Source organism: Pithys albifrons, chromosome 1 (assembly GCF_047495875.1).
Source record: "Pithys albifrons albifrons isolate INPA30051 chromosome 1, PitAlb_v1, whole genome shotgun sequence".
NCBI lineage: Eukaryota > Metazoa > Chordata > Aves > Passeriformes > Thamnophilidae > Pithys > Pithys albifrons.
Window position 1 is genome coordinate 100,909,910 of NC_092458.1, and position 27,468 is coordinate 100,937,377.

General features: G+C 39.1%; 2 protein-coding genes across 5 annotated transcripts in view; one reads left to right on the forward strand and one right to left on the reverse strand.

Annotated features, from left to right (window-relative positions):
• Window positions 1-5,651, forward strand: part of LTN1 (listerin E3 ubiquitin protein ligase 1) — a 32,497-nt gene extending 26,846 nt beyond the window's left edge. Inside the window, exons 27-30 of one of the 3 annotated variants that reach the window (XM_071562772.1) lie at window positions 1,113-1,333; window positions 1,854-2,048; window positions 2,983-3,150; window positions 3,696-5,651. In XM_071562772.1, coding sequence (XP_071418873.1) covers window positions 1,113-1,333; window positions 1,854-2,048; window positions 2,983-3,150; window positions 3,696-3,758 — 647 coding nt within the window. In that variant the 3' untranslated portion in view covers window positions 3,759-5,651. Of the gene's footprint in view, window positions 1-359; window positions 1,334-1,853; window positions 2,049-2,982; window positions 3,151-3,695 lie in introns of those variants that run through there. The other 2 variants (XM_071562782.1, XM_071562793.1) reach the window with 2 other exon arrangements.
• A 2,650-nt stretch (window positions 5,652-8,301) lies between these two features.
• HEMK2 (HemK methyltransferase 2, ETF1 glutamine and histone H4 lysine) lies at window positions 8,302-13,680 on the reverse strand. 2 transcript variants are annotated; one of them, XM_071562817.1, is made up of 6 exons: window positions 13,606-13,680; window positions 12,354-12,440; window positions 11,577-11,667; window positions 10,271-10,354; window positions 9,453-9,594; window positions 8,302-8,769 (listed from the first exon to the last, which is right to left on the reverse strand). In XM_071562817.1, exons 1-6 carry the CDS (start codon window positions 13,641-13,643, stop codon window positions 8,663-8,665), a joined length of 549 nt encoding a protein of 182 aa, XP_071418918.1. In that variant the 5' UTR covers window positions 13,644-13,680; the 3' UTR covers window positions 8,302-8,662. The 2 variants fall into 2 exon arrangements, with proteins under 2 accessions (XP_071418918.1, XP_071418908.1); XM_071562807.1 differs by having other exon boundaries at window positions 13,492-13,680.
• Window positions 13,681-27,468: the final 13,788 nt, after the last annotated feature.

Here is a 27,468-nt window from a genome sequence, read left to right on the forward strand (position 1 = left end):
GAAATGTTTATCAGAAAAATCAAGAGCAATGAAACACAGGAATTGAAATCCAAATGTAAAGATTCCAAAACACCAAAAAAGTCTGATCTATTCTGGGACCATTGCTTATAGATATATTTTTAATGCTAAATAGAATTTCTATTTTTTCTTGTATTTCAAAACAGAAATACAAAAAATTAGAAAATATTTTGATACATATTTTTAAATGTTTGAGACATTGTGTGCTGTTTCAGTCATGCTGTTCTGTCATTCTGTTCAGTTATCAATGGTGATGAAAGAAGATACACTGTTTTTTTAGCTGAGAAATATGAGAAAGAGTTAGTTACCTCACTGAAGCTTTTATTTTATTATCTGTGTAGGTGTAAGCAAAGAAACTGAGTTTCCATTTCTTAACTTTTTGCTGGAACGTCACTGTGTTGCAGAACAATTTTATCTGGATGACAATAAGAGCTACTAACATGACATCCCAAGGAAAAGATTTCCTTTATCTCATCATAGAATCATTAAGATGGAAAAGACCTCCAAGATCATCGAAGTTCAACCTTTGACCAAACACCACCATGCCCACTAAACTGTATCACTAAATGCCATGTCTGCTTGTTTTTTGAACACCTCCCGGGATGGTGGCTCCACCACTTCCCTGGGCTGCCTGTTCTAATGTTTAAACACTTGTTCAGTGAAGAATTTTTCCCCCGATATCCAACCCAAACTTCTCTTGGTGCAACTTGGGGCCATTTCTATGCATGTCTGTAGAACACTGCAAACCTCAGCTGTTCTTCAAACATCTTATTTTTTGTTCACTCTAAATTGAGCATTTTGTAATTTCTACAATATAAAATTACTTTTGATTCCTGGTCGTCCACCTAGTGGTCATCTCTAACCTAGAAGGTGAATTTTGAGGTGTGAAGTATTAAGCTAAGAAACAAAAAACCAGCCTGGTGAAGAGCAGCTGAGTCAAACAAGCCCTTAGAGTAGCAATAATAGCAACATCTACATGAAATTCTGGTTACCACAGCTGTGTTGAAATCAGAAATCTTTTATGTGGTGTGGAGGCACCAATACCCATGACTAATGTGTTAGCAGTATTTCAGCATCCTTTCTTTCCCTCCTAGGGACAGGAATACCATCATCCCTGATTCCGCACTTGGCCTGCTCTGTGTACCATACAACGCTGAAAGACTTGCCAGCCATGGTTAGGCTTTGGTGGAATAGCTGTGATAAACGTGTCTTCAGTGTTGTAGATAAATTTACAAGCAAATACGTCAGCAGTGTGCTTTCTTTCCAGGAAATATCTTCTGTTCAGACTAGCACACAGTTATTTAATGGCATGACTGTTAGTAAGATTTTTTTGTCCTTTGTCTTTGTTTAGTTTTTTGTAAACATTTAAGAAATTTGACTTCTCAGAACCAGACTGTGGTTCTGAGTGTTTTATATGATTGCACTTCTGTTGTTCTAAATGATTGCTGAAACATAATTTTGCTTGGTATCAATATATTAAATATTCTGTTGGGGAAAAAAATGAAATAATGGGGTTTAGGATGTTGGAGAAGTTTAGAAAATAACTGGAAGATACAGTTATCAATATACTACTTTTTGCTTTATTAAAAAATCAGTAGATTGTAAAATGGCTGGTAATTTCTTTAGTCTGCCATGATATGAGTAGATTTTTGTTTTCTTTGAGAAAAATGTTTACCTGGTCCAAGAAAATTATGTAATGTGTAGTAATGTATTTATAGTTTATATTATCTCTCTCTCTCTCTCTCTCTCTCTCTCTCTCTCTCTCTCTCTCTATCTAAAGACTAAAACCAGTAAGTATCTGTCTGCAATTTAACTCGTGCATTTTTTTTTCATAGGTAAAAGCTCGGTCTGCAGCACGCGAAGTCATTGCTACCTATTCAGTTGATGATATCTTTATTGAACTAATAATACAGCTTCCACCAAATTACCCACTGGGATCCATAACAGTTGAGAGTGGGAAGAGGGTTGGTGTGGCTGTACAGCAGTGGCGCAATTGGATGCTACAGTTAAGCACATACCTTACACATCAGGTGAGTTTAAAGCTCCTAGTTTTGCAAGCTTAAAAATCCTTATAATAGAAGAATATTCCTAGTAGTATAATATTGTATAGATCTGTATAACAGGTCTCATTAGTAGATCGCAAAGGACTTCACAGGAATTGGGTCACTCTTACCATCTACCTGAAGGGAAGTTATAGCCAGGTGGGGACTGGTCTCTTCTCCCAGGCACTCAGCAATAGGACAAGGGGGCATGGGCTTAAGCTCTGCCAGGGGAAATTTAAGTTGGATATCAGAAAAAAATTCTTTACAGAGAGAGTAATCAGGCATTGGAATGGGCTGCCCAGAGAGGTGGTGGATTCACCATCCCTAGAGATTTTTAAACGCAGATTGGACGTGGCGCTGAGTGCCATGATCTAGTAAATGGACTAGAGTTGGACCAAGGATTGGACTTGATGATCTTGGAGGTCTTTTCCAACCCAATAGATTCTATGATTCTATGATTCTATCTGCTTGTTTCTAGAAGCTTAGAAAGAGGTAAAATGATCAGCCTGCTAAGTCCTGTTAAATCCATAGCCCAAGTTGAAAATTCAGATCTCCTAAGACTGGGGCCAGTGTTTGCTCCATGTGGCAATGCTAGCTCTGCTAATTTGAAAAATCCCCAAACAACAAAAAAATCACACCCAAACCCCCAGCCTATGAAATTCTCTAAAAGACTGGTGGTTGCTGTGGTTGTAACAAAACAAAACAGTGATTCAAAGTTTTTATATCTCCTAAATGCATTCTTCCTCTGTGATGAATACTCGCTTTTCTGTGCATTAGACTATCATAAATTACTCACTGCATGTATTGCATAAAATTTCAGATTCAGAGCTTTCAGGCTTTGTTTCCTTCACGTGTTTATGAATAACAGTTGGAATAGTCCCAAAGATTTCTACAGTATTAACAACTCTTTTCCCTCTCTTAGAATGGAAGTATTATGGAAGGCTTATCTTTGTGGAAAAATAATGTGGATAAACGTTTTGAAGGCGTTGAAGATTGCATGATCTGTTTTTCAGTCATTCATGGTTCCAACTATTCTCTTCCCAAAAAAGCTTGCAAAACATGCAAGAAAAAGTTTCATTCAGCATGCTTGGTAAGTACCTTGACTGCATCTTTTTAAATAGGCAAAGTATCATGGAATCAGGGAGAAGTTTGGGTTGGAAGGGACCTTATAGCTCATCTAGTTCCAACTCCCCTGACATGGGCAGGAATACTTCCATTATACCAGATTGCCCAGAACTCCACCCAACCTGCATAGCCATATAATTTAAACCACAAACTTCTGTTGTAATACCATCAATTTTCCACTTTGTCATTGGAGTATCTGGGATTAATTGAACTCGTAAATTATCTCTGTGGATTTTGTACTAAGATGTGTAGGGCTGTGTAATGAGAGAGGGGTTGCTGCAGAGTGTGTGTGCAGTATGTGTATATGCAAATACATATGTAGATATACACATGCATACATGCACAATTGAAAAGGGACTTTTTACTGTTTCTTGATTGTTTTTTTTTAAAGTATAGTTAATGTTTTGGTAGCTATGTTCATTGGCAAATAATGATTATTATTGATGTACCAGCATTCCTGATATACAGCTTGCATTTGTATATTAAACAGCTCTATTTCTCTTTTTTCAGTACAAGTGGTTCACATCCAGCAACAAATCCACATGTCCCCTCTGTCGAGAGACATTTTTCTGAAATAAAATTGTCTTTCTTCTTTCTGTGAGCTAAATAACATGAAGAGCAGGTGATAAACTGTATGTTGTAAGAAGCTAACTACTTGAAAATAATGTCAGTTACTTTAAATTCTTCACTAATGCGATTTGACACATCTTTACTTCTGAACTTTTTTTTTGTAAGTTTGAAGACTCTTCTTTGATATAAAGAAATAGATAACAATAATTTATTTTAATTGGTATATTTTTAAGATATATTAAAAATTTCAGAAATAATGCAGAGTTATGTCTGAGAAGCGGTGTTTAAGGCACAGCATAGTTGATTAAAACATCTTATTTTAAGCATATTCTAACATGGTGTTCTGTAATTAACCCAGATCATACCTCTCAATATAACATGTGAGTAGAACAGAAGTGGTATAAAGACTTGATTTTTGATTATGATGCATTCATAACAGTTCCTCTTATGGAAGAAAAAAAGTGTTGTTACATTAAGGCAGGAAACTACAGTCAGTGATAATCTTCTGTTAAAGCATAAAATTTAAACATAGCCCATTCTAAATTAACATGTTTATAAACTGAAGTTTCACGTTTGACAGTTTCTTTTTCACAGAACTCCTTAGCCATCCAGCCTAAAAAACTCAGAAACCCAGCTAAGTAGAGAGAGCACAATCCTTCCTGCATGACAATGAATAATACCATCTATTTATTACTGATTAGCTTCTAAAGAGAAGGCATACACACTGATCAATCTTCATTTATCTTCACTAGCTGGCAAATTAGCTATTGCTGAATGTCCACTGTACTTCCACTATCCTGTAATAATAAGGACTCTTACATCCAGATGTATCAGAATTTAATAGCCTTCAACAATACATTTTTTCATGCTTTTTTTAACATTGGTAGCATACTGATATATTCCAACTTGGATGATATTTGTGGTGAATTTCTTTGAAAAGTCATTAAAGGGGGCAATAAATTTTGTCAATCTCTGTAGTCTCTGGACTGCTGTCTCTTCCTCTTTGTGATAAACTTTCAGACATTAATAGTATAAATTTTGTATTCTGTATATTTTCTCAAAGTTGGTCACTTTTGAGGTGGCAGCTCTAGACATGATTTTTAACTGTTGGTAGCTGAAGTCTGTATTTTTAACAGGTAGTGGCTGGGCTTCCTTTTTTTTGAGTAAGAGAGAATAGAAAAGATTGGTATCAAAAAGGTCTAAGTGAAAAGACAGAGTAGGTTGCAACTGTATTGTTTCATAGTTACTGATGCTAAAAGCTCCAAGGTTGACTCAATTTCATCACTTTCGTTATTCTAAAGAACTTACTTGCAAGGTCAATAACTGATCTGAAGGCCAGTTGGGGTTAACCAGGTAATACTTCCAAAGGGCCATAATAAACTCTTCTTGCAGACCTTAACAAATGCTAAGTGTAGATGCACACATCTGTGCACAGCAAATTTCAAAATTAAAAGCAACCCCCAAAACTACCTATGTGTCACTAGTTCCCAGTCTTCACCAGGATGATGGGAGCATGATAAGGATCACCTCTGGCAGAATGCACCTATGTTCTCATTTGGATTGCATTTTGAGAAGAGCTTCCACTACAGCTGAAGCAGACAGTGATACGTTGGAGCCAGAACTGACTGACGATTTAAGTGGATGCATGTATTTCCTTTTCCAAATAGCCAGTGCAATCATTCTTTCGTTGAAAGCGTGTTGTTTTGTTACACTTTCTGTTCTGATTTTCATTATTCTGTCCTTCATCATTTAAAACTGGACACACTGTTGAGGCTGTGATCTAATAAGCCAGATGACTTCCCTTTTTTATCTTTGATTACCTATTTTAAAAATAATTCTTTAGTGAAAACTAAGATTCAGATAGTTTAATTAAAACTTTCTTTTGTTAAACCTGTAGCTTGATTCTATTGCATGTTTTGACCATGTCTGAAAAGTCAACACCATAAAAGTTCCAGAGGGGTCTAAGGCTGTGACAGCATTTTGGTTCATTCAAACAGCCCAGTGCCTATGATTACACCATCAGACCCCACGATTCTACAAAACTCCAAAATTTCTGTGCATAAACCCTCTTTTCCTAACAGTTTTGTAACTGAAAAAAACTGAACCAAAAAAAAGTGCGGCTTTGCTAAGGATCTGCCATCAAGTCAAAGTGTTCCAGAAGTAGAAAACAGGCAAATTGCAATATAGCTTCTCAGAATTGACTAGTTGGTCAGTGCAGAATCAAAACTTGCTTAAAATCTTCAATGTGGAAACACATTATATCACAAACAATGTCCTAAGTCTAGCCTCACCTTGGTCAATGAAATGCAATTGTTTTTTAGCCTCAGTAGTTTTGAAACAAAGACAAAATAATACGGCTTAAAATTTAACTATATTGTTGTTAGCTTTTGAATTTGCTGAGACTTCGCAAAATGTAATGTAATTGTTTCCAAGTAGGGTCAGCCCAAGCAGTGGGCAGTTAAGATAAAAAGACAACTGGAGCTAACTTGACTATGTGCAACCAAGATAAGAAGACTTGCTTATCTTGGAGAAGCAAGATAAGCAAGATGGAGAATGGAGAAGCAGCTCAAAGCACTTAAGAAGTATCTTTCTAACACAGGGAGGGGGAAGCAGAACCTGGACAGATGGGTGTGAAGAACAGTAAACAACGTAAGACATAAACAACAAAATCTGTAATTCCATGACGTAAATCTACAGACTGCCTGTAACAGATAATATTTAGAGCTAACTGCATAAAAGGGCTGAATTTTTGTATACACGGTGGACACGTACTTGGAGGTATGGGCCCCCTGCGTGACCCCGGCCGTGGCCAGGCTGTAATAAAATGGTGCTTTACTATAAATATCTAGATTTTCTTTAAATCAGTTTCAAGAACTGTAATTTCTAGTATATTGTATACATGTTGAGCAATACCCTTACCATGACTGCATCTTCCTTCTAAACCCTCTTACTGTGTGTTTGTGCTCACATTCATCTTCATTCATATAAAAACAAATGGACATAAAAGCTACTGAAGGGAGCCGTTACATGTGTTTGAATTGAATTGACCTGCAGCCTTCTTCCACAGTGGCCTGCTAAGCTGGGGAACAGTGGCTCCCAAGAGTGTAAAACAATCACCACTACACACTTCCTGCAATTCAGTCTTTTTTTCTCTCTTCTTCAGGATGGTATAAAGAATAATTTTATGCCAAACCAGCCTAACTTGACTTTTGAACTTTTTGAGCTTCTTTGCAGTAAAATACTTCAGGTGGCCTAGCTAGGCATGTTTGTGCTAACAGCACCTCCAGTTTTGTCTGCCTAAACCCTCTTTTTTTCAGTCTCCTAGAGAATTTTTTAGGTTGCTGCAGAGAAAAGCTGTTCATTGGGGTCTGGGGGTCAGGAAATAGCTTCCTGTTTTGGATAGTGATTTTGAGAAAGGACTTTTATTCCACTTCTCTGCTTCCTTACAGTCATTGTTTTCAGTTACCCAGTAACTAGCCTTTTTAACAGCATGCGTTTTTCTTCCTTAATGCCTTTTCATGGATGACTGCTCTTCATCTAGATTACTCCACAGTAGTATCCTCCTTGTAAAATGGCATAAAAGAGAGAACGATGGCCATGCTACTGCCCAGAAGACTTTAGGAGAGTAATAACATGCCTTGAAACCTTTAAGATCATGAAGTCCAACCAACACACCACCACCTCCACGTTTACTATTAAATGATGTCCTCAAGTGCTATATCCACATGTTTTTTGAACATTTCCAGGGATGGTGAGTCTACACTTCTCTGGGAAGCCTATTCCAAAGCTTGACAACCGTTTGTGTGATTTTTTTAATATCTAATCTAAACCTGCTCTGGTGCAACTTGAGGCTGTTTCCTCTCATCCTGTCACTTGTTACATGGGAGAAGAGGCCAACCCACACCTTGGTGCAACCGCCTTTCAGTGAGTTGTAGAGTGACAAAATGTTCCCTGAGCCTCCTGTTCTCCAGGCTAAACGCCCCCAGCTCCCTCAGCTGCTACTCATCAGACTTGTGCTCCAAACCCGTCACCAGCTCTGTTGCCCTTCTCTGGACATGTTCCAGCACCTTAACATTCTTCTAAACTGAGGGGCCCAAAACTGAACACAGGATTTGAGGTGTGGCCTCACCAGTGCCCAGCACAGCAGAACAATCACTGCTCTGGTTCTGCTGGCCAGACTATTTCTGATATAGGCCAGGATGCCACTGGCCTTCTTGGCCACCCAGGCACATGCTGGCTCATGTTCAGCTGCTGTCATTCAGCACTCCCAGGTCCTCTTCTGCTGGGCAGCTTTCCAGCCACTCTGCCTTTAGCCTATAGTGCTGCAGGGAGTTGTGATGACCCAAGGACAGGACCCAGCACAGGAAGAACACTTGCTTCACCTTTCTGTTCAGAGGTACACCATTTCATGATGACAGAAACAAACTTGCTAACTGTGCCTTAGACCTGTAAAAGTGCCTAATAGTACATCAAAAGGAGTACCACTGATTCAAAGTATTCATTTAAACCCAGCATAGTTACAAACTAGCCATAAAAACAGGAGGAATTACATTAAGTACATTATTTTAATGACAATGACAAATATACAAATACATATTTATAGAGGGAAAAGCCTTTGGTGCTTAAGTGCAAATGCAACAGGGTACATTATTTCATGGTTCCCAAAAAACTGCTCTGTAGATAGCCAGATGATAACTCTACCTCTGCCAGCAGATAATAGCTGCTTCACATCCAGAATAAATATAACTAGAGAGTCTTGATCAGTTTCACTGCAGTGATCAGGAAGTGAGGATACACCTTAAGAAGGTGAAAATCTTGGCTTAAATATTATGGCAATTTCAGTGTTCAACTGACAACTAGGTTTTCAACTTTCTGCATGCCTACTACCTGAAGGTGAAGAGAAATTATCAAGACTTCCTAAATTTGAGGATAGTCAGCGTCTCTTGTCCTGCTTGCCTGGAAAGTACTTTTGTGCCTTGTAAGCCACTTTTCTTCATTGTTTCCAGAATTTCATCTGTAATTGAAAGTTCAGTGTTTACAACTGAGTTAGAAACTGGTTATAAAAGACAATGCTAAAGTATCTGTCAAACATAAGCTGTAAAACAAAGATGATAAACTATGTCCTCTTATTCTTTCACACAGTAATTTTTATGGAAAATAATCTTCCACCAAGAAAAACAAAGCTTGCAATTTACAAACTGAAGTTCAGTATTTTGCTATTAATAGAATTCTGTATGAAGCTAAACTGTAGGAGAAAGTGACACCTGCAGCATCTTCTCCCAAAAGCTGCCTAATAGATCATGTGTGAAGAATAAAAACTTCTTAAAATTACTTGATAACTTGTAGCCATTAACATCAGATCAGAAGAAACAAGTCCAAATATTTTCTCTACACCTGTAAAATGAAAGACATCATATTTCCAGCTAAGGGCTTTTGCCTTGTAACACCACCATTCTCTTCCATGAGAAAGGAATGGTTTAGCTTTATTAATCAGAAGATTTACAGTCACCTCTCAGACTTGGAACTGAACTCCTGCAGAGCTGCTGGGGTCCTACATACTACCAGTTTTGAGTCTAGCTTGGAGAGTTCTTAGTTTTGATTAATTTGCTTGTATTTATGGTCTAGCTGTGATCAATATTTTGATTAATAGTGTTAAAACTGGTTTGGCACATTTAAATGTCCAAGAACAGTGATCACCTGGATTGTTTTCTTTAATTGTGACCAAGTAGAATAATCCTCCTGGTGAAAGTAGGTCTGGTACTAATGGGAAAACTCTATCCATTACCTCTCTGCCCTGTTTGCCACCAGCCCACGATACCTGTATTCCATGGCTTTTCACCTAGGAAGAATGAAAACAAAGACTGTCATAATACAGAATGATAGAATTGTCATGGGTACTTACACAAGAAACATCACCATAATCTCTAGCTTTAGGTGTCTGCCATGAGAAGTCTGACAATTATGATTCAGCAGGTTAGTTTATGCAGCATATTATTTCAAGACTACTTTCTATAGGATGAGCATACTATTTTGTTTCAAGTTCTACTGTCAAACAATTAAAATACCTACATTATCACATGCTTTGTATATATTTTCTTGTAATGTTTTATGAGCTTGTTTGCCAAGTGGCAGGTGGTCAGAAACCCCAGTTAATTGTTCATGGGACAAATTTGAGGAGTCTGCACCAGCAGAGAATTTTTGTTCTGCAAGGAACAAATGCATTTTTAATTGTAAGTCTTCTATAAGAATTCCTTAGCATGCCTAACAGAAGTCCTGTACGGTTTATACTCAGTGGAGCTTCGAAGTAGGTATTGAGAGGCAGCAACTGGGAATCCTTATTCCCATGTAGTCTTTATGGGGAACTCCAGCATTTTCACTAAATCAGCGCTTGTCCTGTAACATCTTTACTATTTCAAAAAACCCTTGCAGTTTTCATAGCAGGGTCTTTTGTATTTGCCGTGTCTCCTCTGACAGTAGAAATACCATTTTTACTGCGTATTTTGAATTTTTCTTACCTCTTCAGAAGGTGTTACCACATATGGTGGATTAAACAGCAGTAGATCAACCTTCCCATTTAGTCTTGGAGACAATCCTTTGACCTGTAGATGAAGGCGATGATTCTTTTGAGGGTGGTTTTTTTTTGCAAACATACAGTTACATAGTGCTGGATATTCCAAGCATTCTATCCTGACTCAGGAACAGTAACTTTTACTTTCTATATGCAAGAGAAACATCAGGAAGTACCAATGCAGAGCAGAACAATTTCAATAGTCTTAATGTTATGTATAGGTTGTAGAAAAGCAAGAGACACATATGGGGAAACAAGGGTAGTACTTTATTCTTGCTCCATTCGGAATTTAAGTTAGATATAAAACAATGTTGGATTTATCATTGGTTAACATTTCGTAGCCAAAATGACCAATCTGTGACAACTGCAGTTCAGTTCTCAAATATGAGCAGTTGTTCATCCATTTCAAATCCCATTTATTGTTACATATCTACATCATCTTTTATAAACAAATATATTCAGGGTTAAAGAGATGAGAAAATAGGTTTTCTCCATATCAAATTTTGTAAGAAACTAAAAGTAACAACATATGCAAGGTCCTAATTAAATCAGAAAGGCTGAGAACTAAGAACTGCATAGGTTTAGAGGAAGGGGTATTCCAGAATTCCTTGTCCATCATTTTTCCAAACTGTATCTACAGAATTTATTTTTAATAAGTTAATTCAATGAATTTTTGGAGGTTAATTTTGATTTTCAAAGCTTGAGTAGTTTAGTTTTCTCTTCTTTCAGAAACAATTTTGGCATTTTGGTTTTCTTTTTCCCCATTCACAATTTTTAAAAGAAGGTTTGTTCTAGGTTAGTTACTTTTAGTACTTTTTAGTTACTTATCTGTATCAGGGCCACAAAGATGATTATAAGTCTGAAGCATCTCTCTTAGAAGGGCAGACTGCAGGAGCTGGGCCTGCTTAGTCTGCAGAAAAGACTGAAAGGGGATCTCATTAATGCATATCTGAAAGACAGGTGTCAAGAGGATCGTGCCAGACAGTTTTTTAGTGGTGCCCAGCAAAAAACCAAGGAGTAATGACCATAAACCAAAATACAAGTAGTTCTACCTCAACATGAGGAAGAACTTTATACTGAGTGGCAGAGCACTGGAACAGGTTGCCCAGGGAGGTAATGGATTCACCCTTTCTGGAGGCATTCAAAACCCACCTGGATGGGTTCCCTAATTATTGTGTGATACCATGATCTCTAGTAACTATTAAAAATTTACAAAAACTATAAAGAAGATGTTATTGAAACATCTATCTTACCAAGTCAGTAATGACTGGCTGAAGGTGAACATTGTTAAGTAGAGCTGTCTTCTGTGTACAGTAAGCTGCCATGGGGTTGATATCTGTACATCTAAAAGCAAAGTATTGCATAGTGTGAGTTATGGACTACCATACCTGAAGTTTATCCCTATGAACCACATGCTATTTTATGTACTCTCAATGAAAATATCCCATTTCAGCATCCTTTTCTCTCCAAGTAAACAGCAAATAATAGCCACTAGAATACACACAGTGTGTTGGCAGCTAAATCACTCAATGTTACAGTGGAAGTTTTAATCATTGTCTGAAAGCGGAAGTATGGGATTTCCACTTCAACACTAGCTCTGCATAAATACATAAATATTCACACAAGTCTCTAATAAAATCCAGTTACTGCCAACATCCAGGTAACTAAGCTTATCAGACCACAGAAAGACGAGTCAGCGGCTAAAATTTAAGATTTAACCCAGCAAACACAAGTGTAGGCTTAGCAGTTTGTCTAAGAAATGGGAAAATGGAATTCCAGTGACACACTACTTATTTGTTAGAGAACCTGAAGTAAATAATTCAGGTTCTGTGGTGGTGCATCCCCCTTTGTTCTCAGTCCAAATGTCAGAAATGCTCAACAGGCTCTCTTTGCTTTGATTTCCTTATCTGTAGAATTGAGTTAATATTTCTTTGTGAATAGTTTTTTCAATGGGAAAATGAGAAATATATATGTGAGGATTAAGCATTCTTTATTATTGCATGCGACAGTTTAAATGGTGTTATACTTACATGTACAGTGCACTGGATCCAAGAATAGAAGCTAGAAATGTTGAAACCACACCAGATCCAGATCCTATTTCAAGGCAGATCTCAATTCTAAAGAGAGAAAACTCTGGATGACTTTTATTTATAACATATAAGAGCACCACACTAGACAGAGAATTAGTCAAGACAGTGTTATGAAAAATGCTGTCCTTCTCCCAAACATGCTAAAGTACAGAATCATAGAATATCCTGAGTTGGAAGGGACCCACAAGGCTCATCAAGTCCAACTCCTGTACGTGCTGGTCACATGGCCGTCGATGCTCACATTATGTCATCTGTCCCATAATGCCTGCCAGGCTTACTGGTGTCCATCCAAACGATTACTGGAGATCGGAAGTCACTTTGGGAAACACATATGTTTCTCTTGTGTCTAACATGAAAGTTTTCCATTAACTACCCAATCTCAACAGCACAGGCTACATTTCTACAGAATTTGTGATACATTTATTGCAGCAAGACTGAACTCCAACAGAAATGATGAAAGATCACGTGAAGCCACTCAGAGCAGGACTCAAATGCATAGAATCATAGAATATTCTGAGTTGGAAGGGCCTTACAAGGATCATGAAAGTCCAACTCCTGGCCCTGTGCAGGACACCCCAAGAAGCACACCATGTGCCTGAGAGTGTTGTCCAAACCCTTTCCGAACTCTGTCAGGTTCGACGCTGTGACCACTGCCCTGGAGAGCCTATTCCAGTACCCACCCACCCTCTGGGTGAAGAACCTTTTCCTGATATCCAACCTAAATCTCCCCTGACTCAGTTTCAGGCTGTTCCCTCGGGTCTTGTCACTGGTAACCGCAGAGAACAGATCAGTGCCTGCCCCTCCACATTTTCCCCTCACAAAGAAGCTCCAGACTGCTGTCGGGTCTGCCCTCAGTCTGCTCTTTTCCAAGCTGAACAGCTCGAGTGGCCTCAGCCACTCCACCTATGCCCCCTCTAGAACCTTCACCATCTTCGCAGCCCTCCTTTGGACACTAATAACACTTTAAGACCCATCTGACATTTTGGCACCCACTCCTTCTGTGACAGCAATTCCTCATCAGATCAATCCCCTCCTCGGGCCCCTGGCGTGATGGCCCCGCACCTCCCGGCCGCCCTACCGAGCCTCTTGCAGGCGGCCTGCATCCTGCTCCAGCGCATCCAGCAGCAGGAAGGTGTCCTCGGCCGGCTCGTACACATCCCGGAACGACCCCCGCTGTCCCACGTGTTCGTACCGCGGGGTGGGCAGCGCGGGCAGTGCGGGCGCCGTCATCCCGCCCCGGGGCGCGCGTCCGCATCCGGCACGGCTGGGGAAGGGGCGGGGCGGGGCGCTATAATGGGCGGTCCCCTACGCTCCTGGATCAGCCTCAGCTATTGAGATTCAAACGTAACTTCCAGCCGCTCGCCCTGAAACTCCAGCGGGTGGGGTGCCATCACACCGATCTTGTTGATCCAACATTAAAAATGTTCAGTGTGCACAGCGGTCCCGTAGTGGGTGTCCGTGAGGGCTGATGTAAGTTCATAATTTTGAATGAATTTACTACTGTTGTTCATAATATTGGTGTCAGCTTCACAAATTATGTTTCCATCTTGAGAACTACCACAGGGAGTTAGCATGAACCCAAAATGAAAGCAGTGCTGAAGAAGTTTCTGAAGCACGCAGGGGAAACCCCTACATTGATACTCAAGCAAAGTTTTCCAGTTATAAAACACTATGTTTCTGTGATCTTTAGCCAACAAGAGCTCATAACATCCTTATGTTACCAATCCTGTGAACTTCAGAGTCATAGAATCACAGAATGTGTTGGGTTGGAAGTCACCACAAAGATCATCTTGTTCCAACCTCCCTGCTGTGGGCAGAGACACCTTACCTTAGACCAGGTTGCTCCAAGTACCATCCAACCTGGCCTTAAACATTTCTAGGGATGGGGCATCCACAGCTTCTCTAGGCAATCTGTTTCATTGCCTCACCACACTCACAGTAAAAGAATTTCGTCCTAATATCCTGCCTAAACTTACTCTTCAAGTTTGAAGCCATTCCCCTTTGTCCTGTAACATGTCCTTGTACGTCCTGTAAATGGTCTCTCTCCATCTTTTACCATCTTCCCTTCAGGTACTGGAAGGTCACAATTAGGTCACCCTGAAGTCTTCTTTTTTCCAGGGTGAACAATCCCAAATCTCTCAGCCTTTCCTCATAGGAGAGGTGCTCCTTCTACTCATCTTGGTGGCCTTTTCTGGACTTGCTCCAAAAGGTAGATGTCCCTCCTGTTCTGGGGACCCCAGAGATGGATGCAGTACTCTAACAAAAATGAGTCTGCAAAACTAAGAACTGAAGGGAAATTTAAGGGCACAGATCAGATTAATAATTTTCTCTACACAACAAAACCCAAACAAATTGTGATCAAAAGCAGAAGAGAGAGGTGGACAAATTGTAATTCCCGTTGAATGTTTGTGTTTGATTATTAGTGCACTGAACACTCATATTCTGGGAGTAAGATGAATAAAGTCAGTGAAGGAAAAATGTGATATTAACAAACAAGTCAGAATCTTAAAATGTTAGTTTGATAACAATTTCAAAGAACATGAGTTTTCGGAAAAGAAGGAAAAAACCTACCTAAACAATAAAATTACTAACCCAGCAGATTAATATTTGTTGACTTAAGTACATAAATGTAGTTAAAATACATATATGTATGTGTCCTGGTTTCATATAGGACAGGGTTAAATTTTGCAATAGCCAATAGGAGACATGGCTCAGGCAGAAGGTTATTCTATACCACCTCACATCATTTTCCGGGAACAGGGGAAGGGCCCACTTCTAGGTCGGTGTAGTGTGGCATGGTCAGGTGTGGTCAAGGGTTTCTGCAATAACATTTCTTATGGTATTGTTGCTGTTACTGTTGATTTTCTTATCTCATTTCTGTTTCCAGTAAATTGTTCTTATCTCAGCCTGTGATCTTTACCGTTTGTGCTTCTAATTATCCTCTCCAGCCTGCTACAGGGGAAGGAGAGGGAGAGAGGGAAGTGCATTTGTGGTGCTTGGTTTGGAGTGGTTTCAGTGGGAACACTAAATTGGAGAATAACATTCCTAAACATGACACTATGTTATGTACTTTAAGTACATATATGTACCTAAGTCAGGTGTGTCTTGTTGGCTACCTTCCATTTTGTTTTTTTTCCTGGAACCCAGGAAAGATAACCAATTTCCATTTTTCACTTGCAGCTCTAAACATCTGTAAAACAGAGAGTATTCTGCCATTCCTAAAGAAGAACAACTTCATTTTTCAGCAACTTGTAATTCAGCTTGTAATGCAGCTAATTAATTTTGAAGCTAGTTTTTTTCTCTTTTTTTGTGTATCCACTGTAGGATCAGCTTTGCCTAGACATATGGAAAAACACAGAAAGGGAGTTCCTGTGTCATGTGAGGATCTCATCCTTTACCCTCCGTTGCAAAGAATTGTGAAATAGATGCTTTGGACTCAAAGTTTGTTGTTTATCTATTTCACATACCTATGTGAGAAAAAAATTATGTCATCAATATACTCAGTTCTTGCCATAACAAGAAATTTGTTTGAGTAAATTCTCTTAACAAAAGTACTATGCCTACACACTGAAGAAAAAAGCCAAAACACAACAATGAAAAAAAGAGCAGCCAACTAGTGTTGCCTGACCCAAGAGTTGGACACCAGCTCATCAGCCAAGTATCTTGAAGATTTAACTGAAAATTCAGCATTGTTCAGTGCATCCTGCCTTACATCTGCCTTTAACTGTCTCATATTTCCAAGAAAAATCAACATGCTGCTCTTTAGCTTCAAAGCCAATCCTTTTTCCAATAGCCAACAGACTTATCAATAATGAAAATATACCCTAAATATGTGCCGAGAATTATGATGAATCTGTAGTAAACAACTGTCCTTAATGTGCAATCTTTTGGGGTAACTGAATGCAATCAGATATCCAGAGATTAATATTCAGAGATCCAAAGATGAGGTTTTAATTCAAGGATCACTTTTGTCCTGTCATGGAAATGAAACCATCAAAGCTTTTTCTTAAGACAGGTTTCTTGGTCCGCCATCTAGAGTGTAAAGCAATTCTAGAAACTCAGAAGTTCAGAAAACTTCAGTTTCCAGAGTAAATTTATTCATGGACCTGATCTTGTACTAATATTGCCTTTTAGTTTAAAATGTTATTTTCCCTTCATTTACTCTCCCATGAAGTGTTATCAAAACCTATGTCAACCTTCATTTTACCAACTAAATTAGTTCTTGTTGTCTCCTAATTTATGTCCTTGTCACATTCTTTCATCAACCTGTTCTATAAGAGTTATTGTGGCATTCAACATGGTGTCTGAAAAAGGCTAAATGAGATCTTAGCCTGTGAAGATAATGGTTTCCTTTACTAGAAATCTCTTGGTTGATGCAGAGTAGAAATATCACATTTGTGTCAGAATGGTGAGTTCTGACTGAGGTTAGCATTAATCTGATCTTCCTAAATTACCTGGACCATCAATGGAGCACAACAGGCCCCAAACAGTGGGGCAGAGGCTTGCCAGGAGATAGTAATGGGTTTTTTAGCTTAAAAGGAAATCCAGTAGATACTCCTTCATTTCATCTGTTTTCCCAAAAATTTGCTGCTGCACCAGAGAAACATGTACTTGTAAAGCATATTAAGCATGAATAAAATTCCATTACTTTAGCAAAATGAAGTCATGTTAAGAGACAGAATTTTGCACTGTGTCCATATTAGGAAAATTTATTCTTTGGATATATCTTTTTAATTTCAACAGGTGGTCACACTTGGGAGTGCTGTAGTAGAAATGACTTCACCATCTGCAGTTATTATTTTTGGCTGTTTCTTACTTCATGAAATCTGGTTAATTATTATGGGGGGGGGAGGGGTTAATACTTTGAAGTCCTTCTGGATGAATTTTATAAAACATTTATTTTTATTGCTTATATAACTACATACCTAAAATGTTTTTCTTAGTAGATAAATGTACAGTTTTTGCCAAAACAGATTCTATTTCAACTTTGGGAAATTGTTGGAAGATTAATACAGGAATACATTTTTCAGTGGTGCCTGTGCCATGTTATTAACTAGACTTTATGGAGATGAAAAATTGTTCTTGACAGGAATCATAACCATTTGTTTACACTAAGCTGTATGGCTTCATCCCATTTGGAATTCAGTGCCGTACCTCTCATACAGCAAATCCTTAACACATGATTTCCTAGCTGCCTGTAAGCCCTCAGAGGTCTCCCGTGTAAAATTCTCAAACATTTCACAACTGCATTTGACCCTCCATGTCCTGGAAGAAATGTAGCCCTGTGCCAGACCTATGAATGCTCCTGTTTCACTGTATTTGAGGAAGTGGAGCTGCCAGGATAACTGCAAAGGTGGAACTGCTAAGAGAGGTCTGGAAGAAATCTCTTCATCTAAGTAGTCCAACAAGCAACTTCACCTTATAATGTCTTTTTCAAATTGATCAAGTATCTTCTTAAAAAAGTGTATAGGCTTCTTGCCATCGATATTTCAAATGGAAAGCTGTTGTAACACTTTGGTACTCTAATCATTAGAAACCTTGTAATTCCCAGTCTAAATGCAGGGAGGGTAGGTTTTATACTCATTACTCTTCTGGCAAGTATGTCAGCTTAAGCAATTCTTTTCATATTTTTGATTTGATGGATTTGTAGACAAAGAAAAGTTCTCATCAGCCTTTGTTTTCCTTGACTAAATAAGATATGCTCTTAGAAGTTTCCTGTCATAAGACATTATTTTCATTTCTCTGATGCCTAAAAGGTTTTTGATTTTTTGATTTTTTCATTTTTATAGATTTTAGAAGTACTTGTAACTGTAGTAAAATGTAGATTTAGTGTGTCAATATTTCTAACAGCTTAAGGTCAATGTTTATACATGCCAACCCCTGCCACATATCAGTAGCTCAAATTCTTTTAGTTGTTTAGACTCTTTCCAAGGTAGAAGACTGAAGATTATCAGAAAAGCCTGCAGAATGAAACATAAACACAGGGCAGAGTGACCCAGAAGTCAGAACATTGAAAGAACTCCAGAAGCTGAGGAAGAGGAGGACCGATGACAAGGTCTCACCAACCCCAGACTCAAATCCTGAGGGGTATGACCAGGGCCAAGATGGGGCTGGACTGAAAGATGTGTAAACTGGGGATTGGGTAGACCATATTATAAAAGCCATGGAAATTAGAGCTTTCCCATGTGCACGTTGATATGTATTCCTGTGGGCTATAGGCCTGATAATAAAGGACTTTCACTTTTTATCTTATCCCACACTAACTTGGCTCAGAGTCCTGCCTTGTTGGAGTCTCTCACAGCATCATGTCTTACCACATTTCTAGACTTTCCATGTATGGTTTCAAGCCTGACCCTTAATCTGACTTGTGTGAAAGACTACAGGTGATGTCTTACTGATACTTTGAAGAATTTACTAGCTGCAGTATCACTTGTGGAATTTTCTGCATACATCCCAGGATCATGGTTGCTGATAGTGAAAAATGCTTTGAGATAAATAACTGCTAAGAAGCTTTTTGTCTTTTTAGCAGGAAAGGTATTTATTGACAACGTTGGAGGCAAGCCAGTTCATACTGGGCAAAAACTTGCCTAACTTGTTTGTGTAAAATGATCCATTTATAGTCTTAAGTTCATAGTTAACACTTTCTAATTTCCATATTAATGACCGGGCAAAATCTTGGGCAGAGCTTTCCATTTTGCTTGAAATTTGGGTAGTGGTCTTCTGACTTCATCCCTCCGGTGGTCTTGAAGCGTCTTCATCACTTTTGGACTTCTGCCTTTTCTTTGTTCAATGACATGACCTGTCAAACTTGTAAAATTTTGGCTTTAACTCTACAAAATCTTGGATCTTTACCATTTCATCTTATTGAAGTGTCTAGCTTACTTTAATTTATGGCTTCTAATACATGGTACACTGGTTTCTATAACTGCTAGACAGTACATACCAGAACAAAGCAACTCCACCACTTCATGCATTTTGCAAAGCAGAATTAGAAATTTCACAAAACTAGGGGGTTTTGGTCTCTTTTCTCTTTCAGTTGCACTTTCTGTGCAGAAATGATTTCTTACAATTTTGTGATCAGCCAGTTTCCCTCTGTTTTCCTCAACAGTTTCCAAATAACTGACTATAAAGTGAGAATTCTGTAGCATTTTTTTAATAGTTCCCTTTTTGCATGGTTATTGCTCACATTCTGGTCATTTTCTTCACCCCTCAAGGTTGCCTCCTGATTTCATGCTGTCATCAGTGATACCAAGGATACTGATTAAAATATTAAGTAAAATCAGCCTCAAGACTGGTGTTTTAGGAGGTAACAGATGGCTTGGGTTAGAAGGGATGTTAAAATTTATCTACTTCCAACCCCTCTGCCATGGGCAGGGACACCTCTCACTAGTCCAGATTACTCCAATCCCCATCCAGCCTGGCTCTGAATTCTTTCAGAGATGAGGCAATAATCTGCAATAAGACTATCTCAAATTGCTTTTAACAATTCTTATGTTATATTGTATATTTCAGCTTGTAGGACATAGCTTTTTTACTGCTCAGTCTTCCATTCTATGCCTTTTTGACACTACATAATATCGAGCTTTGTGATGGTTATTTAACCAATCAGGTTTGAAGCCCATTCCTGCATGAATTCATCCCCTTGCTTCCATCTTTAGCTACAAACAAGTATTTTCATCCCCTTTTGACCCTGAGATCCTCAAATAATGTGGACACTACTTAGCAAAGGCCAAAATAGTATAATATTTTTACTGTTTCCCTGACTACTAAGTGAAGAACTATTGCTGCTGTTCATGTGGAAAACTCTTGAATGTTACTGATTTCTAGTCTTTGGATAATTAATGTGGGGATTGAGGCTACAAGTGGTTTTGATCTGGATGAAATATGATCTCTCTGAACAGCTGTAGCAGCAAGAGATGGGAAAGAACTATGAGAAAAACTGGTGGAGTAGCTGGAACAAGAAGAGATAAGAAAGAAGCTGAAAAAGGAGCAAGCTGTGAGAATGCAATGTGTGCTGACAATTTCTCATGAAACTAAATTTACATCTGGAGAGTGTGTAATATCCTATTAGAAGTTCTGGCAGTTATGGACACTGTCATGGACTTATGAAAAGTGACCTTGGGAGGGATTTAGAGTATATAGAGTAACTTGTAGATTGAGGCATTCTTCTCCTTTTTCTTCTCCATTTTCTTTTGAGTGTGTTACATGTAGTTTAATAAACTTAGCTTTGTGTGTGACATTTGCGGCTCCCTGTGCTCCTTGTCCACTACAACTCAATGACGATTTCCCATTTACCCTTTCTAATTGTATATCTGAGTTCCCTAACCATACCAAAAGCCAAACATTGGAGTTTATACTCCAATAAAACTCTTCATTCTCCATAGATCCTGTCAGATGAGTCAATGCTGGTTTCTATACATTATTCTTTTTTATTTCTAAGGTGAATAGCTCAAATATTTTTTCACTTTCTTGCTTCCCTCCTTACAGATGAAAATCCTTGCCCTTACATCATGACGTTGCTGCAATACATCATGGCATGGTAAGGTTTAGTCACAGTTGTGGAATTGTAAGACTTGCTAAGGAATAGTCCAGGGATGACACATTAGAGAGTAAGAGTGATGGATACTTGTTTATAGCCCTTCCCAAAAAGATCCCAGAGTGCATGTTAAACTTTAAAAACCAATTACCAGCTATTGAAGGAATTACATCACTCAGTGTTGAAATGCACCTACTTTAGGGAAAAAGCAAGGAACTTTTAAATAGTGTACAAAAGTATTTCAACACTTCAGGAGCGAAAATGAATAATGTCATAATGAACTGAGCAGAAAGAGAATGTGTAGTAAGTAGTCATATATCTTTGTTTTAACTGGATGTAGGCCAGAAACCTAGGAAAAACCTACTGCTAATGTAAAAAAAAATGGAAATGGTGTTTTTCAGTCACCAGTAATCAAGTTCTTTGGTTTCCATTTGCAACTTAAACCAAACCACCTCAAGCAGCAGAGTTATAGCGGAACTTTCTTTTATAACTGACATAGCAATGTTTCCTCCTTCAGTGGGCAGGAATGATGTCTGATTTCCCCAAGAATTTACAAAAAGCATCTGAGTAGGTATAAATGCACAAGATTAAATCTTTACTTATTTTAAATTATAACTTTATTGACTTCATCAGAGCTGTAGCTACTCTAGTGTTCATAAACAGAAGACAGAAAACCTCGAAAGAACAATTATAATTCTCCTTACACATTTCAGAATAAATTTGTTGCGATTCATCAGAAAATAAGTCATCATCCTGGAAAATCAGGGAAAATTTGGTTAACAAATGCAAGACATACCATAGGAATATCTTGGGTTAATACAGGAGAGGAAATAAAACTGGATATTATTATACTATTATATATATTGGTGTTGAAGTATATAAGCATACATATATTTATAATGGCATTATATAACAATAGTATTGTATATATGATGTGGTGATGTATACATTTATGTATATGTATATTTTTATATATACAGATATGCACATTACATATATAATCATATTTTTTGTGTACTGGTTTTATAAAGAAGCTCATAAATAGCTGATAGAAAGCTGCTGAAGCCAGGAAAACACTGTCTTCCTGGAGAATAGCCTAGAGTGTGAGACAAGGGAAGAGTAAGAAGAAAAATGAGATTGAAGCTTTTAAAACAGTGAATGTTGAAAACTACATGCATGGTATGAACTGAAAAACTTGAAACTGTAAGTGACTTGTCCGGAAGTCATGCAACTTAAAGGCAAGGAATATACTATTTTCACAGTATATGATTAAGTAATAGAACCAATTTTCAAAATATGTAAAAGAAGCCAAAAGTTTGAAGCAATTTATTTAAGGAACAGACAATGAAATACACTAACACTTTTGCTTTAAACAAAAACCAGCTGCCCACGAATGGGCGTTTAGAGTAGGATTTATTGAATGGTCACATTACTCAAATATTATGCACTTTGTTTTAATTCTGATGGAGTTTCTCTACATTAAAAGTGAGTTCTGAGAGTTATAAGTAGAAAAAATTTTACTTTCTAATGACTTGTTGAAACAGGTTATACCAGAGAAACTCACTAAAAAGAGTGATTCAATTTGAATTGAATCATCTCTAAGGAAGAGGCCTAAGAACATTCAAACATTGTGAGAAGTTTGATCAGATTTTTTTTAATCTTACTGTTTCTAGTAAGAGGCCTCTAATTCTAGGATCAAGATGGCACTCATGTGGAAAAGGGCTTCAGTTCTCTGGTCCAACCTCCTGCCCAAAGCAGGGTCATCTCTGGATGGGGCATTCTCCAGGCTGGTTTTGAAACTCTCTAAAGATGGACCCTGCACAAATTAACCGGCAACTGTTCCCCTGCTTGACTGTCCTCAGGGCGAGAATGTTTTTCTTTACATCCAGGCTGAATTTTGCTTGTTTCAACTTGTTTGTGGCTTCTTGTCCTTTCACTGCAGAACTGGTCCTAGGTTTTCCTCTGAAAACTTGCTTGGGAGTCCATTCTTTGTCCATCCATTGCAGGGCAATGGAGCTGGGGAAGAGTCTAGAACGTAAGTCCTATGAGGAATGGCTGAGGGATCTGGGGATGGCTCAGCCTGGAGAAAAAGAAGCTCAGGGGCAACCTATGGGGGTCTGGCTCTTTTCTCAACTAACTAGTGACAGGACAAGAAGAAATGGCCTCAAGCTGCACCAGGGGAGGGTCAGGTTGGACATCAGGAAAAAGTTATTCAGTTACAGTGTAGTTAATCATTGGATGGAGTCATCATCCCTTGAAGTGTTAATAAAATGACTAGATGTGTTCATTCAAAAGTTGAACTTGGATAACGTTTGGAGGTCTTTTTCATCTTAATGATTCTAATACAGTTTTCTTGTACCAGGGAAAACACCTGCCATGGAGAAGACTCCATGTACTTTCTCCTGACTGACACTGATGATACTGATTATACTGACACTGGTACTAGATTAAGCAGGCTGTGCTTCTCACCTTAGTAAATGTTTTATCTCTCTCTGTTTGGATATATTAGGCACAGGCACATTTTTCCAGCACCTCCTATTATTTCCTGGACTATTTTGATGCCCAAAAAGGCAGAAATATAGCTGCTTAGAGACAATTTTAGGTCCTTAAGCAGCAAAGATATTTATTTTGAGCAACGCTGGGGAGTCCAGCCAGCTCATGTTGGAAAAACTAGCTCCAAAGTTCTCAGTGAAAAGGCAGGCAATTTATACAATTTTCATAGGAGATTACAACACCTTGTCATGCATATTCATTCAGTTTTACAATCTAATTATTGTATTCATAATAGGCGGGGTCTAGGGGCGGAGTTGTTCTTTCAGGGATTTCTCTGGAGATCGTTCCGGTTCTTCAGCCTCATGAGAGGTCTTTTTCTTCTCTTCATTGTCAATGAACTTTTCAACTTTTCCTGACTACATGGCTGGGATTTGTGAAAATTCCCCTAACTTAGCTCCCTTGTCTCCCTGAGTGTCTATCCTATCTAACTTATGGCTACAAAGTTGACCTTTTTGTTATCTTTTCTTGGGAGCTGTAAAATTGCAAGATTCCAGCACCTAAAATCCTTGGTCTGTTTCATTTTAATATGTTCATATAGTAAAGGAAAGCATGACTATTAAGAAACTAAACAAAATCAGAATGTAATTATGCTTTGGGTAGTAGTTTTCTCTGTATGTATTTCCCTGTATTTTCTCCATGGACACCCCCTTGTCGCAGGGGAGAAGCTTGCATGCCTTCATGAGGTTACGAGCTATGCTGGCAGTGGTATATGCCTCTGGTAGGGTCTCCCACGCCAGAGAGGTCTCAACTCAAGGATCAAAGTGTGTCCATGGGCAGGATGGGCTCACTAGCCCCGCAGCAACCATCCTAGGAGAAGGACAACTGTAACTCCAAAACCTGGACAGATGGAGCTCGCTTAGCCCTTTAAGCCTATCCATCTAGAGAAGGATACTCTAACTAAACCTACATCCTGAGGACTTCACTGTCACTGTCCAAGCTCGCTAGACCCTGGCAGACGAACTTTAGGAGTAAAGGGTGGGGCCAATTCCATGCATGCCGTGTCTCACCTAAAGAACCCACTGTGCAGGCTCGAAGAGTTCACCCACATTTCAAAGCCCTGTAGTGACAGGTGAGGGACAAAATGGCAGGTGATAAGGTAGGTGCACTGGAAGCCGTAGACCCAACCCTGCGTGCAGGTGGTTCAGGACATTGGTCACTCAAGATTGACCCTGGAGATGACAGTCTGGTTTGGCAACATCCTGAATGACCAAGCAGCCTTTCTCAAGGAGAGCACTGCTTGCTCCACACAAAGAGAGGCCTAGAAAAGGTGGCCTAACCAAAGCTCATCTCCTCACCTGGTTGGATAACCAGGGCCAATGGGCATCTTCTGATGCGGTCAAACAAAAACAAAGAGACAAAGGCATACACCTGCCTCCAAAGATCTGTCCAAAGTCTGGAAGCATGGAGGTCAAGCACTCCATGGTAAATTTCACGAGCTTGTTGTCCATTGCTGGGAACAAGGTGAACAACCACTAGATCTCCGTGACGCAGTCATCACCCTGTACAAGAAGAAAGGAGAAAAATCAGACTGCTCAAATTATCGAGTTATTACTTTGCTCTCCATTGCTGGTAAAATCCTTGCAAGAATACTTCTGAATAGATTAGTACCTGCTATCACAGAAGAACTTCTACCTGAAAGCCAGTGTGGTTTCAGAGCCAATAGGAGTACCACAGACATGTTATTTGTTCTCAGACAACTGCAAGAAAAGTGTAGGGAACAGAGAAAGGACTCTGTAACTTTTCTTGACCTCACCAAAGCTTTTGACACTGTGAGCAAAGGCCTGTGGCAGATCTTGGAGTGATTAGGATGTGCTCCCAAGTTCCTCAAAATGATCATCCTGCTACATGAGGATCAGCGTGGACAAGTTGGATAGAGCAATGCACTCTCTGAGCCCTTTTCAATAACCAATGGTGTGAAACAAGGTTGTGTTCTTGCACCAACTCTATTCACAATCTTCTTCAGCATGATGCTCCAAAGGGCATGGCAGATCTTGATGAAGAAAACGGCATCTACATCTGATATCATACTGATGGAAGCCTCTTCAACCTAAAGTGACTGAAGGCCCACACCAAGACCCTGAATCACCTTGTCTGCGAACTGCTTTTTGCTGACGATGCTGCCCTCGTTGCTCACACAGAAGCACCTCTGCAGCACTTAACATCCTGCATTGCAGAGGCTGCTGAGCTTTTTGGGCTGGAAGTCAGCCTGAAGAAGACAGAAGTTCTTTACCAACCTACACCTCAAGAAGTCTTCCATCATCCCCACATCACCATAGGTGAATCAAAGCTCATGTCAGTCCAGCAGTTCACCTATCTGGGAAGCATCATTTCCTCAGATGATGAGTGATAAAGAGATAGACAACAGGTTAGCAAAGGCATATAGAGCTTTCAGAAAACTCCATAAAAGAATCTGGTGCAATAAACACCTGAAGAAAAGTACAAAGATCAGTGTCTACAGAGCCATTGTACTGTCTACTTGTCATCTACTGCCTCCACCTGCGACTCCTCGAATGTTTCCATCAATGCTGCCTCCATACATCCACTAGACTGATTACATGACTAATGTGTCTATTCTTGAACAGGTGGGGGTCACCAATATCAAGGCTATGCTGCTGAGAACGTAGCTGCGCTGGGCAGGGCACGTCTCCAGGATGGAGGATCACTGCCTCCCTAAGATTGTGCTCTAGGGTGAACTTGCCCCCGGCTGCCGCAAGAAAGGAGCCCCGAAGAGGAGATACAAGGATTCCCTGAAACAATACCTCAGCTTTGGCCATATTGACTAGCATCAATGGTCCATTCTGGTCTCCAGTCATAATGCTGCTGCTTCCTTTGAGAATGCACACAGAATCAGTCTCGAAGAGAAAAGACAATGCAGAAAGAACTGTGCCTCGCCAATATCATCTAAGGAGACTTTCCACTCTGCCTTTTGTGACCAGACTTTGCCTTTTTAGCCACCAGCATGCTTGCAGGAAGTATGGGGAGAGCCCTTCCCAAATCTTCATTCATGAACCCTAGCCATGATGATGATTTCCCTGTATGCATTTTAGTATGAAAATCTAGTAAAGAGATATTAAAAATAGTTTTCACTTCCAAACAAACTTGAAATGTCTTCCATAATGACATTTGATGTTTCATTACTGTCGTGCTTCAAAAGCCGAGAGGAGTGTTGTGGGGTTAGGCAGCTGTCTACAAAAACATAAGCTATTGATGTAGCAAGCTTAGTAGATACTGGATAGAACATGTAATCATGTCATCAAGCACCTAAGAACGAATTTCTTGAGGGTTGTGTGAAGAAAGCATCTTGACAGTGTTAGGAAAAAGACCCATTTTACAAAACATATGTTGTCTGTATATGTGTGCATTGTAGCTGATTGATGAGCATACATTGAAAAGTTCAGGTCACAAGTATTCACATAATGCTACTTGTGTAGAATAAGATTTGAAATCATACACTATTCAGTCTAAAATAGAATAGCAAAATTTGGCCTATAACGAAGGACCTTATGACATTACAAGACAGTGAGGAGCAGACTGCCACTAACATAGACTAATTGAATTCTGAGGACTATGAATTGGAGGCCTCATTTGCTCTGACTTTCCATAACTTTATATTGATACAAAAACACAGTAAAAAAAGAACTGCTAAGAAAGTGTTGTATTCTAATAGCAGCAAGGTATTTATTCACAATGTTGGAGGCAAGCCAGTTCATACTGGGCAAAAACTTGCCTAACTTGTTTGTGTAAAATAAGCCATTTTAAAGTCTTAAGTTCATAGTTAACACCTTCTAATTTCCATATTAACAACTGGGCGGAATCTTGGGGGGAGCTTTCCTTTTGGCTTTGAATTTGGGTAGTGGTCTCTTGACTTCATCACTTGGGGTGGTCTTGAAGGGTCTTCATCACTTTTGGACTTCTGCCTTTTCTTTGTTCAGTGATATGACCTGTCAAACTCGTAAAACCTTTGCT

What these genes read in the sequence shown, in the direction of transcription:
- HEMK2 (XM_071562807.1), bottom strand. Translation starts at nt 13,643, where the DNA reads ATGACGGCGCCCGCACTGCCCGCGCTGCCCACCCCGCGGTACGAACAC. An exon ending in GGATCCAGTGCACTGTACAT is followed by an intron (nt 11,668 to 12,353) that starts GTAAGTATAACA and finishes CTTTGCTTTTAG; the next exon opens with ATGTACAGATATCAACCCCA. An exon ending in AGCCAGTCATTACTGACTTG is followed by an intron (nt 10,355 to 11,576) that starts GTAAGATAGATG and finishes CTTCATCTACAG; the next exon opens with GTCAAAGGATTGTCTCCAAG.